A 16,883-nucleotide genomic window follows, 5' to 3' on the forward strand; every position below is an offset into this window, starting at 1 on the left:
AAACAAACAAACAAACAAAATAAAACCAACTGAACAAACAAACAAAACAGATACACCAAAAGAAACTAAGTAATTTCAAAGTTTTTGATAATCTTGACAATATACTGAGGGCAAGCATAGGCAGGAGGACGGTGACTAGATTTTGTTACCAACAACACATTTAGAATGCACATCAGAAAACGAAGACTGAAAACCATTTTGTTTTGCAAAAGCAGATAATGGCGAGCATTTAAAATCAAAGTATAATCTACATTATTGACACATTTTGACACTAATTTACCAAGAAAAATTTGAGTATTCATCATGCTTGAGTACTCTCCATATAATCACTGATGGATGACAACATAGGAACAGAGAACTCATTGTAGTGTACCGATCGGTATCTTTTTCAATGGAGAATAAATTTCAGACACAGTCAGACTGTATCTCAAGAAGAATTGGATATCATATGTTGTATAAGACACATTTTGATTTCACATTAAAAAAATTGGAACAGAAGTGTTGTTTGTATTTTAGATGAGCAAAATGTGTCCATACTTCGTCTTTTAAAGAATGGCCTTGAAAGTAGGTGGAGAAATATGTCTTTCTTACAAATTACCTGACACTTTATCAGCTTTATGAGCTAAGTCCACTTGTTGAATATAATTGCAATCCTTGGTTACATGATCTGCATAATCAATACTGATGGTGCAGTGTGCTGAGCAGTGTGTTTGTCAAGTATCTACTTTCTCTGATCCCTTAATAACTAGACATAACATTGGCAGACTTGAAACAACAGAGGCCAGAACAACTGTTGAGTGGATTAGCAAAATTAGTTAACTTACCTGTGTTAGACTGATGACGCACCACAGGTATTTTTAAAACTAACGGTATCAATGCTACCAGTAAGTTGGCAAGATCTGCTGTGCATGACAGGGTCTGTAATTGCAGAAAACATGACAAAGTTTACAGAACATGACTTGGTGGCTCACACACACACACACGGCAAATGAACAGGTTGGGTACGTTACATACACACCAATACTGACACTCATCAACATCACAAAAGATATTTACATATGAATAGGGGGCATTTGAGGACACAATAAATACCCACGTTCCTATTCTTAGCAGGTCTGGGATCACAGGAGATGAAGCAGGTTTCTTTTCACGTCACAATCCTTCCTGTGTGCTACACGCCATTGATACTGTCAAACTGAATTTGATGCAAACAGGTAGTGCATATGTGTTGTAGAGAGAAAACACAGGGTCAACTTAAACAACTAATTTCCTACAGAGAAGAATGCTGAAGGCAATGTCAAAGTGCATGCTGTATACAGAAAGGGTTGGGAGACCTTATGGTTGGCCATTATCAATTCATGTTTTACTTCCACATTCTGTGATTTATCATGACATAAGTACACTGCTGAAATACAATTTAACGGTAACTGTAAAGTGAAAATAACTTAAAAGAGTATACTACACATTTTCACATTTTCAATTAAAAAGCTTTCCAACATTTTCCGTACAAGAATATCTGCACAATTTGATCAATGAGCTTTATTATCAATATGACTTTTTTGAGTTTTTCCCCACATCTTAAGGGTTCTGCAATTCATTGATCTGAGAGCTTATGCTGAATGCAGCTCTGGCACTACACAGTCTGTATAGTAAGGAACTCTATATGGCTCAGTATTTCAAAGTTTACCAAAGTAAGATGTATCCTGTTTGTCACCATCCATATCACTCAGTGTCTATATCCATGAGACTACATGTCTTTTACCATATTGTACACTGGAAATTGATTTGAAACCAACAACAAGATATGACTATCCTTGACTTTATATCAATAAGACTAGACTTGCCTCAAATCTGTGGGTATATAAATATCAAAGCAGTATTGAAGGAATAAACTTCAGGAGACTGTCCCATTAATGTTGAGGTGATTGCAAAATTGAAGCTATATGCTTTGGCAGACTGTCATGTAGGTGGTGAGGTGAACACAAAACCAGCCAATGACTAGTGCATAAAAGCCAAGTGACTGGTGGGCCAGGCTACAGTAGGATAAATTTTACTCTACAGAATCAAGGGTAAAACACCTGTCATTGCAGTCATACCACATCATAAGCCTGTAAGGACTGGTCAGTTTCTTCAGCCTGGGGGGGGGGGGGGGGGGGGGCGGTGGATTCATGGGGGGGTCACCCTGTTTTTGACTTTGGTGATAGGGGGGGTCACCATGTTTTTGAAATGCCCGATAGGGGGGGTCAGTGTGTTTTTGAATTTTGACACAGGCTCATCATTGCCTAAAATGCTAGTGTCAGCCACAAAATTCATCATTCAGTTGTATTTTTCGGCGCGCCCTTCGGGCGCGTAACTTTAATAATCAGTCATATTTTCAGCACGCCCAACTTTAACATATCAAGCATACATACATCAGAGATATCTGTATGTTCAATATTTTCAGCATGCTCTTCAAGCTCATTACTTTAATATATCATACATCTTTCAGCATGCCCTTCAGGTGCATGACTTTAATATACAAGACATATATATCAGAGATATCAGGATGTTTCATATTTTTTGGCGCGCCCTTCGGGCGCCATACTTTAATAAATCAGAGATATCTTGATGTTTGCTAAGTGAAAGTGTACCATTATGAAATCTGCATTTCATATGAAAAGGATGACAAATTCCTGATACTTTTCTGTTCTCTCTGTGAGAATTCAGTATGAGAAAGCAACATGCACAAATATTTCACAATATATATTTGATACAGTGACTTATTTTAGAGATAGAAAAATGACAAGATATCTTTCCTTCTCATTGATGCAATTATTTTCCTTTGTTTCATAGGTTTTCTGTAGGAAGATGCTTTTTTATGAACAAAATAACAGTTAAAAAAGGCAGTTTTTGTCATTATTAGCTGTGCTTTTATGGTTTCAATGTTACACAAGAAAAGGTCCTCTCAGACACTGTACACATCAGATTTGGCTAAAAAAGCTCTCTATGGCTCCTCAGTAGATTTAATTGGATGGTTGGCAAGTCTTAACACCCATCAAAGTTTTTGATTCACTGCTTTTTCCTCTTTGATATTAATGATTGACATCCATTTCTGTACAACAGTTCAGGACATCTGGTTAAGCAGAGAAAGTGTGAAATACATTCACAGCTCATTCAAAATACAGCTCATTCAAAATGTACTGTATTTAAACTTTAAGATTGACACTTTGAAATTCCTATCTTACAACTGACATGTCAACAATTTCACTAAAACATAGAATGACTATTTAAATATAAATATATGTAAAATGTAGAATATTATATATATATATATATATATATATATAATATATATTATATATATATATATATATATATATATATATATATATATATATAATTTATGTCCATCTTTTGTTTTACCTTTGTCGCACCCGGGGGGGGTCACCCTGTTTTAGAAATTTGGAATAGGGGGGGGTCACCCTGTTTTCAAAATTTGGAATAGAGGGGTCAGCCACTTTTGACGTCGGCAAAAATAATCCACTCCCCCCCCCCCCCCGGGCCGAAGAAACTGACCAGTCCCTAATACCTGTAGCTATTACCACGTTTTCTAACCTCTTACAAATGGTGTTTCCAAGATACCCAATATCACTGCACAAAAACTTCAATAGCAAAAAATACAATACTTTGTACAGATCATCTTTCTGACTGTTGGACCACCTCTGTTTGAGAATAAACACTTGCACACATTGCCTTTTAACTTCTGTAACATGTAATTGATAGCATAGATGTACAACACACCAACTACCCACACAGCTAGTAATACATGCAAATTGGCACCAGGGGTCAGTTATGTTGGCGTGTCATGGAGATCAGAAAACAGACAGCCATCTCTGTTGTGATGTTCATTCTCAGTACTGACATTGACATCAATGTTGTCATACACAAACACTTGACATCAGTTTCCGCTGACTCACTCATCATTCTTTCTCATTTGAATTCCACATGAACACTGCTTAAACTCCATAAAAGCATTCCATTCTTTGGTTAAAGCCATATAAGTGCAAAGGTGCATTTATTTCTTTATCAACCTAACAATTTATGGCATCAGGCAAGTCATTTATTACGTGTTCAACCTGATAAAATTGTAACTGCATTAACCAGGTCACCAAACTATTGGATACAAGTAGCTCACAGGATAGTCTCACTATGACTATGTGTACAATAATGATGAATTTTCTGTGTAAATTTGCAGGGGCAGATTTTTTGAAACACAGGACAAATACAACAACAGCAACTGGTAAAGATAACATGACTGAAAGGTTTTATCATTAAAAATATGAAGAAATCCATGGTATTAAAAGACTACTTTGTGAAAACTTTTAAAAGTTTGATGCCTTGATAATGTTGACCTACATTTTATAGTTTAGTATGAATACTTGTTTCCTCCATTATCTATCATTTATTCATGAAGCACTTTCATTTCAAAAATCATGAGGTTATTTTTACAGTATTTTGTGTTTTGATTACATGAAAGTAACATCATGAGCCATTTACTTGCACTACAACACAAAAGATTTCAATGAATGAATCTCAGCCTTGAAGTGCAGAGTAACTTAGTGATTGCCTAATGAAAACAAAACATTGAAACTGATTGAAAATGTATGAGAAAGGTACTCAGTTTGCTGAGAAAGCTATCACGTTATATTGTTTTTGTACGAAACAAACAGAAAGACAAACACACAAGCATTTTGAAGTTGATATGTTGTTGAAATAGAGCATCATTGGTTTCATAGCAAGCTGGTAAATGATCTCATTCATGTATTGACACAGTACGCATGAAGTACAAGGCTTTCTCTATCCTATATCAACCACCTGTTAATACCAACATTTTACTCCACTCTGCTTCTATGCATTTCTATTCATGACTCTCTACTTGATAAATTACTTGAAGTTTTCACTTCACCACTAGGGCTTTGTCAAGCTAATGAAATAAGGAGTATTTGTCCACAGCAGTGTTTGTCCTTCTCCATGTTTTTCACAATATCAGTTTCACCATCTTTGGATATTATTGGACTGGGATGAAAACTGGAGAGGCTTTGATTGAAGTTTGCAATACTTTTGTATGTTGCTAAGGACCATGCATACCTACACAACAATAACAACACTCCTGAAAAAATACACTCCTATAAAGAAGGTTACGCCAACTTTCAGATTTTTCTCACGGTAAATCCTGTGACAACTTTTTTTCAAAGAGTCATTTTCCCTTATATAGGTCACTCATTATAGCAGAAATAATGGCTGTCAAAGCATCAATGTCAACTTTGGAAGCTGTGGCCATGATGTACAGAAAAGACTACTAAAATGAAATTGAAAACAACGGTTTGATATCAAGTCCATTAAATGTAACGATTTCCGAAGACTTGTGAACTCTTGAAAACTATTACCACAATGAATAAAAAATTAACACAAACAATCATAAATTTACTTCACATGCTGAAAATTATTGATACCTTGAATTTTTTGCACAATCTTCATTTTCCAACAGATTATCAATAGAGAAGATTTGAAATTAAAATATTACACATGTACAAAACTTCATGAACTTCACATAAAATTCATCATGCCTCTTATAGGTACTTCTTTACATCTTTATTTCCACTTTGGCACTTTTAGGACAAACAAAACGAAAGTTTCAGCAATTTGTTTTTATGAATACTTGTTCCATGAAACAGGATTTGTACCTGTTTTCTGTCCTTGATTATTACCGATATCAGAAATTCATTTCAATTATCCACATTGATTAAAGCTCAATGGATGGCAGTGTTTAGTTCATATGACACCATTACAGGTTTTCAGCTATTATGCCAAGTGTGTCAACTCCTCACTGCTGTAAATCATTATAAGTCAATATTCCTTCATCTCAAACCTCTGTGTGACATTCATGTATGACCCTTCACAATGCAGCACAGCAATACACACTATGTATAAGTCACGGAAATCTTGACCTGGTTTTTCTCCAATCACTCTATCACCTGTCCAAGATTGGAACGTGCACTGTTCTGTGTCTTCCCTTTACAAATGGACTAATTTGGCATACATGTACGCTACCAACTCAATGACCCACATCTCCACACCTCCACACCTGATTCTACTACAAAGGTTTCATTGTCATTCAGGGACACTCATAGAGAGTCAAGGTTTATAAAACAATTCAGACTATCTGGCACCAACTTTCTTTGCAATGACATGAAAATTGACGATTCAAGTTGAAAAATGAGATTATTTCATCATGATTGGTAATATTTATTTTCACTTTGAATGGCGGAAATGACAATAACAACAAAGTAGGAGAGAGCTTAATCCACAGCTTCAGCATATAACCTTGGGTTTTGTATGAAGGACAAACAACAAAAAATTGCCATACCCATGACATTACCAGTACTGAATTCAGACCAATGTGAACTAAACAATGCCATCCACAATGACAAGACACTGACACTCTCTTTCTAAATATTTGACAGGTCATTGATCTCAAGTTCTAGATCTATGTCAAATTTTTTGGTATTTATTTCTATGAATTTCAAGATAAAAATTTACATTTATAGTAAGCTGACATTTTGAAGTATTTGTATTTCATAATAAAGTGATCTTTACAGCTTGACATCCTGACATTTAATAGCATGTACATGTAGAGTAGAACTAGCAAACACTTTTGTGTCATTTAATTAATTTCAGTAATGTTGTGAAAGGTAAAGTTTGCCGCATAGTATTCTGAAATAATGTATTTGAATATTTCCTTAATTAAGATATTGCATGTACATTATATGAAACGATTACTAATGCATTGACATGAAAAGAAACTTAAAAATAACTTAAAAACTTAAAATTCAAAATAATGTCATCTAACCTCATTATGGTAAGGGGCATGTATTATAAAAACACATTTGTTTTCTTTTGATTAAAATAGGCATTGTTGAAGATGTGGCCAGAAAGAATTACTAAAATGTGGTACATACAGGCATAGAGAGCCACACATATCTACCCTGTGTGTGTATATAGCTCAAGAATATTTGGTAGGTAATTGTGATGATTTTGAAAGAAATACTTGCTATCACCAAACTTTAAAGACATTTCAAAGATGGTTGGTGAAATGCTGATTGTTTCCCTACAGTGGCATATATTTGCAGTGCAATTTATTTTTACATGTACTGACCAAAGCAGGGATCTGACAACAGCTGATCAGCACCACCATTCAGCCATAGTGAGCAATAAATAACGAAGTCAAAAAAAGACCAAACTCTTGAAAGCACAGTGTTGGCACCATGCCTAAACTGTTACATGAACAGGATACACAAACCACACATCCATATTGTGTATCTATATCACAAACCCCCAACATACTTACAGTATATCTGGGGGATTTTTCAATGAAACACATCCCTTTCAATAGTTAATACCACACACTGACACTATAAAAAACATATTCAGAACTTTATAATAATCTAGCATTGAATTCTGCCATAACCTGGTATTTCTATTAATGCTTTCAGTTCAAATTTATATTATTATTATTATTATTATTATTATTATTATTATATATTTCTTAAAAGCGCACTACACTATGTCTACGTGCTCTGAACAAAAGTAAAAACTTTACAGATCACAAATAGGAAGTATAACAATCTCTAAAGAGACAAGTTTCAAATGGAATTTAAAAGATGCAATCAAACAATCTTGTATAGAGCAATATCACAAGGGAGATCATTCCACAACATGGGAGCAACAACTGAAAAAGCACAAAAGCCATAATTTGAAGTAGTGTACCTTGTATCACGTCTAGTTAAAAGAAGTTTATTCGATGAACGAAGAGTATGACGTAGTGTCTGTATATCGATCAACGACCTCAATTATTCTGGAAATGGCAAGTCAGAATTTTAAATGTAAGGAGGATATTAGCACAGTAATTGAACTTTTCAAGGTTCCATTTATTCACATACTACATCTCCCAAATAAACAAAAATTTCTGTTTATATATTGAATTAGTGACTGACTTTGAAGTTTCATTCTGGCCTGAATTCAAACTACTGGTCTGGCATACTATTAACAAAGGGAATTTATGCGTAAATTAACATGCATCTACATGTATCTACATCAAAACTTGTAAAGCATACATGAAATAAATTTTGATAAAATATACCGTAGAAAACCTGGACCCCTTTCCCTGGAAAGGGATCTTCTTATCCTTGGAATTTCACTGTAAGTTACAAATTCATTTCTTCTGTTCAAATTTAGGACACATACCAACGACTTTGTTTATTTATTTCTTAATTTTTGCATGTAAGCAAGCCAAGACAATGTGAAAACACATAAATTTCAAATTTGGTGATACTATCCATACCTTACAGTTTTACCATTTTTGCAGAATTATTTGATGTAGATTGTTAGTAATCCAAAATCAGTGTTCTATTCTTCAGTCTGAGAGTAAATTCCTGACAGTATAAATCTTGTTACGATTGAGAACATGGCTAAAAACTACTTGTTACTAACCTACAGATGTCAAAAAGTCAACCTACCAGATGTAAAGCAGAGTAAAATCTTTTCTGTTTATCAATCAAATGTTTCATATGTCATAAATCTACTGAATATTGATGAATAGATTGAATGCAATAACCTTTGCATGAATGAGCATTGTCGAATGCAAGAGCCATAAAACTCATCTGAAGAGCCCTATAGTGTTTAGCATTATTGAGCAAGTCTGCTTGGCTGTCCAGGTTACACCCTTGGTGAAGTTAATGAGGGTAACACTCTGAGCCTTTCCTTAAGTGTTCTTCTTCACTATACAGTACTTAAAATGTGCTACAAACTATGGTCTATATTGAAGAGCGCAATATGTTCCTCTGGGTGAACAGACGGGTATAAAATCTCATGTTATATTATAGTGAAGTGTGGAAGGGACACACAGGTAAACAATAAACAGTACATGCAATATGCAGACATTGGTTTTGATAGAAATGTTGTGAGCTATTCCACTAGATAAAGTATATTTAACAAAAATGTTTGTACCACGTAATGGGTGACCGTATGGTCACCCTGTAGTCATGGATGATTGAATTTTAAACACAGAACACAAAACATCAATATTTAGCATGAAGGATACCTGAAGTACTGTATGCTCACATAAAACGTGAAGCATTGAGCCTTGCAATCTTCAGGAATTTAACAAGGCTAATCATTGGTAATAAAACTTTGCTGAAGCATTGATCACCACTGCAGAGCATTCCTATTCTGGATTTCTTCTCATTATAGTCTTGCCTTCATTTTCCCTTTCTAATTTTAGCCTTTGAGTCACCTAACCTCATGACTTCCTTGTGACATCTCAGTGTAATTTTTACGTTCTTGATCAGTCTCACTTCCTTTTGTCAAAACATTTACATGATAATTTTTTTAAGCCAATTGAATCAGAGTATCAGGCATAAAGAGTTTCCTGTTCCGTGATATAAGGCTGATAAAGTTCATAATGGGGTACAGACCTTTGGGGTTGCTTCGGGGTCACATTATTGGTTTTGTTTCCTTTCAATTTGAAAAAAAAGGGACTTGCTTGCCCGGTCTCTAAAGCATTCCAGGCTACATCGTTTTTGTCTCAAACTTCATATTAATGGTGTGTTTGCCACAAATTTTCTTATATCCTTGTATTAAACTACAGTAACTGGATCCTAATTCTACAGTGTGGTTTGGTTATACCTACATCAAGCAGAGTTGAAAATAAAAATGCAAATCATCTCAATGCACACACTACTACGATCAAAAAATAAGTACAAAAAAGCAGAATGAGTTAAAAAGTGTTACTAAATAATACTGAATATTGGCACAATAGCTAGAGTCCACTCAATTTACATGTATATTTTCAATTTATCTCAGGTTAAGAACAACTTAGTTGTTTGAATTTCCATTCCATTACTCACTGCAAATACTGTTTTGAAAGTTGTAAATGGTGAAATTTTTATCAGTAATTTCAGAAATAAACAACTCAGCCAGTTGCTTTTGTCAGTCAGTCTCCCTTGTACAGCTGACAAATCAGAACAACTTCACTTTTCAATGTATCTTGTCCTTTTCATTGATGTCCTAGTCAATACATCTATTCAATTTACCATACTTAAAACACAAATCCACTTGATAATGAAAACAAAATATTGTTTGCATATCTCTCATTGTATATTTTGAAATTATCATTCTTACAAAACAGACAAAAACACTAAAATGTGGAAAACTAATCAGTCTTGTCTTTTCTGAATAAAACAAATATTGAAAAAAAAAAGTTCAACTTTCTGAATTTAAGCACATGTAAAAGCAATATATCACATTAAATTTTTTACAATCTCTTTCAAAAGGAAGCCAATAATGATCATATTTCAAGGCAAATCAGACAAGTCACTACAGGACTAGGAATTGGAAAAGCAATACCACATACAAAGCATGTACATGTAATTTGGAATAACAACTCTAGGAAAACTGTAAACAATGGAAAATTTTTCCAAGCTGCAAAATTTGGAAAATATCAAAAGATGAGATTGATATTCCTATTTCCATTTCAATAATTAACAGCAAAACCACAGTTACGTGGGTCCTATCAGCATGACAATCTTGTGATTTTTGAAGTTTTTATTGCCTTTCACAGTGATTTGAACTGGTGAAAATTTATTAGTTGTTAGATTCAGGAAAAATTAGCCGCTAAACTTTGGTAACCCTGGGAAATGACAGTTCCCTATACACATGTACAGTGCTTGATAAATATCTGATTGTACGTGTACGTGTAATCTCTGGTTCAGCTTAAAACCTAGATTGTTCACTTAAAACACAATCCAATCTCTCCATATCAACCAATGGCTGGATGTTTCCATTTTACACGTACACTCTGACTATGTCAACCATCTCATAACTCCATCACTGTTCACATACAATAAATAATCAACATTTAATTCCAGTTAAACCAGTAAGTACAAGTCATGTCGGGAATTATTCCAAAAAAGCTTCCTAACAATAATGTTATTACTGAGTAAACATTGATATCATATCAGACATCTGACCTGACACAGTTATCAAGGCATGGCTTGGTCATGTGACCCACTCTTATAATTTGCCATACATTATTATTGAATGTTTGACAACCCCACTGTCGCTGTCAGTTTCACAACATTTTATGCAAATAATTAGTTACAGGGTCACATCATATATAACCTGCTGTATTGTTTCAACCTAGTAATTGTTTTAAACACTGGATAGTTGATTGTTGCAGGTATTTCATCTCTTCTGTAACAATGATATTTATTTTCATTCAATCTGCGAATGTTCGAATATTTTGTTAAAAGTCAAAACATATTGCATATTATAAAAAGTAAAACTAAACGTTGTTGGTATCATCACATTGGTTTTGTAGATTATTCTTTCTGATGCTAGTCTAGATACTGCGACAAAGGTCACCATTCTACTTTCATGTGCAACCTTTACATAACACAGTTTAAATAAATTGTTTAGTTTGCCAGCTGGGGGTGTGTAGGTTTTTATACAAAAGTGAAAAACAAAGAGTGTTTAAGGTATTACAAAGCAAAATAGCTATTTTCTTCACCCAACTAAAGAAATACATTGGTATCATCAATGCAGATTTTGTTAGGAGATCCTACTTTATCAGACTTTGTAAATCATTCCTATTTTTGTAGATCATCAGACATTTGTTTATTTAAAGCAGCCATCCATTAATCCCTGATTCTGGCATTACTGGTTGGTAACATTGAACTTTTCATGTCATTAAATCAATTGTTCTCCTTTAAAAGTTGTGCACAGTCAGTCAATTTGCTCAGAGATAACAATGATGGAGAATGTATTGTTATCATTATTGTTTTTATAAGTCAACTTCATGCTACACTATTAAGCATTTCGAATGCAAAAAAGCTCACTTACATAACACAATTTACAACAAGCGACCTAGCGGCCGATATAGCTCCGCTGTGTTTATGTAGAGAATAACTATTTTGACACATGTTGATGAAGAAGGGTGGAAATCTTTGATAGCTCGATGCAGTGGCCAGAAAATAGTGGCTAAAATAAGCTGCAAAAATACGCAATTGAAGATTTCATCATACTTTGAATGTATCACATAGGATCATCCCAAAGAGCATGTCAACCAAAGCTATCTGATGAGTAGTTTTTGAGAATAAATTTTTTGACCAAAAATGGCAACAATTGCCCCCAAAAGTAAAAATTGCAGATTTCATCATAATTTCAAAAGATCAAATTTAGTTCATTAGTACTTTTTTGAAACGCATTTTTTGACCAAAAAATAGGAAGAATTGCCCCAAAAATTCAAAATTGCAGATTTCATCATTATTTCAATAAATATCATTAAGTTCATCTATGGAAACCTGTATACCAAATTTCAAAGCTATCAGATGAGTAGTTTTGAATATACACATTTTTGACCAAAAATGGCAAAAATTGCCCCAAAAATACAAAATTACAGATTTCATCAGAAATTCAATATATATTACTTAGTTCATCTGTAGAAACCTGTATACCAAATTTCAAAGCTATCAGACCAGTACTTTTTGAGAAACACATGTTTTGACCAAAAATGGCAAAAATTGCCCCAAAATTACAAAATTGCAGATTTCATCATAATTTCAATAATTATCATTTAGTTTATCTGTAGGAACCTGTACACCAAATTTCAAAGCTATCGGATGAGTAGTTTTGGAAATACACATTTTTTGACCAAAACTGGTAAAAATTGCCCCAAAATTACAAAATTGTAGATTTCATCATAATTTCAATAACTATCATATAGTTAATCTGTAGGAACCTGTATACCAAATTTCAAAGCTATCGGATGAGTAGTTTTGGAAATACACATTTTTTGACCAAAAATGGCAAAAATTGCCCTAAAAATACAAAATTACAGATTTCATCAGAAATTCAATACATATTACTTAGTTCATCGATAGAAACCTGTATACCAAATTTCAAAGCTATCGGATGAGTAGTTTTGGAAATACACATTTTTTGACCAAAAATGGCAAAAATTGCCTTAAAAATGCAAATTTGCAAATTTCGCCACGATTTGAAGAAATCTGACTGAAGTCACCCTAAGCAAACTGCATATCAAATTTCAAAGCAATCGGACAAGCGGTTTCAGAGAAGGAGATTTTTTTACCAAAAACACCAAAAAATGCCCCAAAAATACAAATATGCAAATTTCACCACGATTTGAAGAAATCTGACTGAAGTCACCCTAAGCAAACTGCATATCAAATTTCAAAGCAATCGGACAAGCGGTTTCAGAGAAGGAGATTTTTTTACCAAAAACACCAAAAAATGCCCCAAAAATACAAATATGCAAATTTCACCACGATTTGAACAAACTGAAGTGAGGTCACCTTAAGTGAACTGCATATAAAATTTCAAAGCAATTGGACTTGCGGTTTCAGAGGAGAAGGCAATTGTTGACGGACGACGACGGACGACGGACGACGGACGACGACGACGACGGACGACGACGGACGACGACGGAAAATCAACCTATTTGATAAGCTCCGCGTCGCTGACAGCGGAGCTAAAAACAGTGCTCAGATGATTCTTTATTATCAAAATGGCATTATTTTCCAAAACAGAAGGGTCCAACACAATTATCAAGAAGGAGCTGATAAAATTTTTTTGATTTTAGTAAGTATATGGAATATTCAAGAGTTACGGTGCATTGATGGTATTCTACCAGTAGGAATTACATACACTGTTCAAGTGTTACGGTGCATTGATGGTATTCTACCAGTAGGAATTACATACACTGTTCAAGTGTTACAGTGCATTGATGGTATTCTACCAGTAGGAATTACATACACTGTTCAAGTGTTACAGTGCATTGATGGTATTCTACCAGTAGGAATAACATACACTGTTAAAGTGTTACGGTGCATTGATGGTATTCTACCAGTAGGAATAACATACACTGTTCAAGTGTTACGATGCATTGATGGTATTCTACCAGTAGGAATTACATACACTGTTCAAGTGTTACGGTGCATTGATAGTATTCCACCAGTAGGAATTAGCATACACTGTTCAAGTGTTACGGTGCATTGATGGTATCCTGCCAGTAGGAATTACATACCGGTACACTGTTCAAGTGTTACGATGCATTGATGGCATCCTACCAGTAGGAATTACATACACTGTTCAAGTGTTACGTTGCATTGATGGTATTCTACCAGTAGGAATTACATACACTGTTCAAGTGTTACGTTGCATTGATGGTATTCTACCAGTAGGAATTACATACACTGTTCAAGTGTTACGGTGCATTGATGGTATCCTACCAGTAGGAATTACATACACTGTTCAAGTGTTACGGTGCATTGATGGTATCCTACCAGTAGGAATTACATACACTGTTCAAGTGTTACGGTGCATTGATGGTATCCTACCAGTAGGAATTACATACACTGTTCAAGTGTTACGGTGCATTGATGGTATTCTACCAGTAGGAATTACATACACTGTTCAAGTGTTACAGTGCATTGATGGCATCCTACCAGTAGGAATTACATACACTGTTCAAGTGTTACGATGCATTGATGGTATTCTACCAGTAGGAATAACATACACTTTTCAAATGTTACGGTGCATTGATGGTATTCTACCAGTAGGAATTACATACACTGTTCAAGTGTTATGTTGCATTGATGGTATTCTACCAGTAGGAATTACATACACTGTTCAAGTGTTACGGTGCATTGATGGTATCCTACCAGTAGGAATTACATACACTGTTCAAGTGTTATGTTGCATTGATGGTATTCTACCAGTAGGAATTACATACACTGTTCAAGTGTTACGGTGCATTGATGGTATTCTACCAGTAGGAATTACATACACTGTTCAAGTGTTACGGTGCATTGATGGTATTCTACCACTAGGAATTACATACACTGTTCAAGTGTTACGGTGCATTGATGGTATTCTACCAGTAGGAATTACATACACTGTTCAAGTGTTACGGTGCATTGATGGTATTCTACCAGTGGGAATTACATACACTGTTCATATCAGCTATGAGTTGCCATATGACTCGCCTGTCTCATTATGAGACAGGCGTATGTTGACCAAACTATCTTTCGCCTACACATTACAACATGAAACATCTATACATTGTTTATATTATATTATATTTATATTGTACTTTTTATTATTGTTTGTTTTGTTCATTAGTTTTCTCATAAAGCAGAACCTTGATTGTAATTTTGTGATCAAGATGCCAACAGAAACACTATTAACATGGAGGCTTGTAAAAACAACCAATACGTCACATTAAATGATATACATTTGGTTCCGAACACATCACGACACTTTACATACTGTTAACCATTGTCTTTGTTTACTATGATAATATGCATAAGTCATGCAAATGTTAACCAGATAATGTTATTTGTACTCGATTGTTTGTGGGTTGCCTTTTGACCAAGCTTTCTCTCATTAAAATACCATACATTGTGTGTCCAGTACAGGCACTACAAGTAGATGGGAGTTGATGGAAACTATCAGACTAAGTTCTTAATAGTTAGTGGTGGATGTCACTATATGGCACTTTGATAGTATAGTCTTCAGTCAATTAGCATAACCTATTGTTAGTAGCTACTACATATCTCATAATACTGCTGTTTTATATCAGGTTATCCGCATGTCAAACAGAAAAATCGACATCCTCTTTCTTTGCACTTATAACAAGACTATACATGGATTTTTTCATAGAATCTTTTATAAGTAATGTCAATGGGCACATATCTGGTTTACAATCAATAGAATCTAAGCAGATAAACTGTATGATGGTTTGTGACAGAACCATGTTATCAAGGCGAGGTGACTTTGTTTGGGCACATGGAAATCAAATTTAATGGTTTCTCATTACGATATACAGTAATTACTGATGTCCCTTACTATGATTTCAAGTTTGCTAGAAAGATCAAGAAGAAATATGCATGCCAAGAACATCAATGGAAGACAAATGCACATTTCATCAGGACTGTTGAGTAGTAAAACTGTATGGCAAAGAAAGAAAGACAACAGTCTAGGCCGAGTCTAGGCTGGGAATCGATGTAGGGTAATGGTATTGGATCACAGAGACAAAGATCCACATCTATTTATAAACCATCAACAAATCAGAGAATTGAAGTAACTTAAGATCTATTCCTGTTATTCTTTGTTAATAAAATGATGATAAGGAGCTGTCACATGAAATGGTCAAGGTATATATTTTTAGTGCACTTATGATATGTCACTTAATTCACAATTCAATGGCTACTTTACAACCAAACAGCTTCATATCCTATATTCATGTTTTGACTATATACCAAATTGCAGGCAAACCAACACCTGAAAATATTTATGAGATAACTTTAACATTTATTTTACAGCAAGTAGTGGTATAAGCCACCACCTCTAGATAATATTGGTCATGCTATTTGCATTTTATAGTCTTTGGTCTCAACGAATCTTTCACACCTCATGGCTGGTATGTTCCCCTGAGGTACTTGTGCAGTGGTTTCAATGAGAAAACTGACGTTGGGCAACATGAGGATAACCATTGCTAAAAGGTATCTATAAGGTGGCCTCAACTTTTGAATGCATACAAAAGAAACACTAAAGAGCAAGTGAGGGAATGCCAAAGTTTACAGTCATATTAGACTGCATGTCTTAAAAGTGTACTACATTTAATCTTTCACCTTAGGACTTAGGTAAATCCCTATATATTGTCAAAATTGGACCATTGCAGAAGAAACAGTCTGCAATGGTTATGTTGACTCCGACAAGTTAATATTAAGTTTTGTTCTGACCACTGTTCTGACAACTTTCCCATG

General features: G+C 34.5%; 1 protein-coding gene across 3 annotated transcripts in view; it reads right to left on the minus strand.

Annotated features, from left to right (window-relative positions):
• The window catches only part of LOC139150463 (lysosomal-trafficking regulator-like), a 98,898-nt gene that overhangs the window by 70,848 nt on the left and 11,167 nt on the right, over positions 1-16,883 (minus strand). For 2 of the 3 annotated variants that reach the window (XM_070722849.1, XM_070722848.1), the window contains exon 5: positions 825-918. In XM_070722849.1, the coding sequence (XP_070578950.1) occupies positions 825-918 (94 nt within the window). Of the gene's footprint in view, positions 1-824; positions 919-9,139; positions 9,293-16,883 lie in introns of those variants that run through there. The other variant, XM_070722850.1, reaches the window with a different exon arrangement.

This window comes from Ptychodera flava, chromosome 14 (assembly GCF_041260155.1).
Source record: "Ptychodera flava strain L36383 chromosome 14, AS_Pfla_20210202, whole genome shotgun sequence".
NCBI classification, from domain to species: domain Eukaryota; kingdom Metazoa; phylum Hemichordata; class Enteropneusta; family Ptychoderidae; genus Ptychodera; species Ptychodera flava.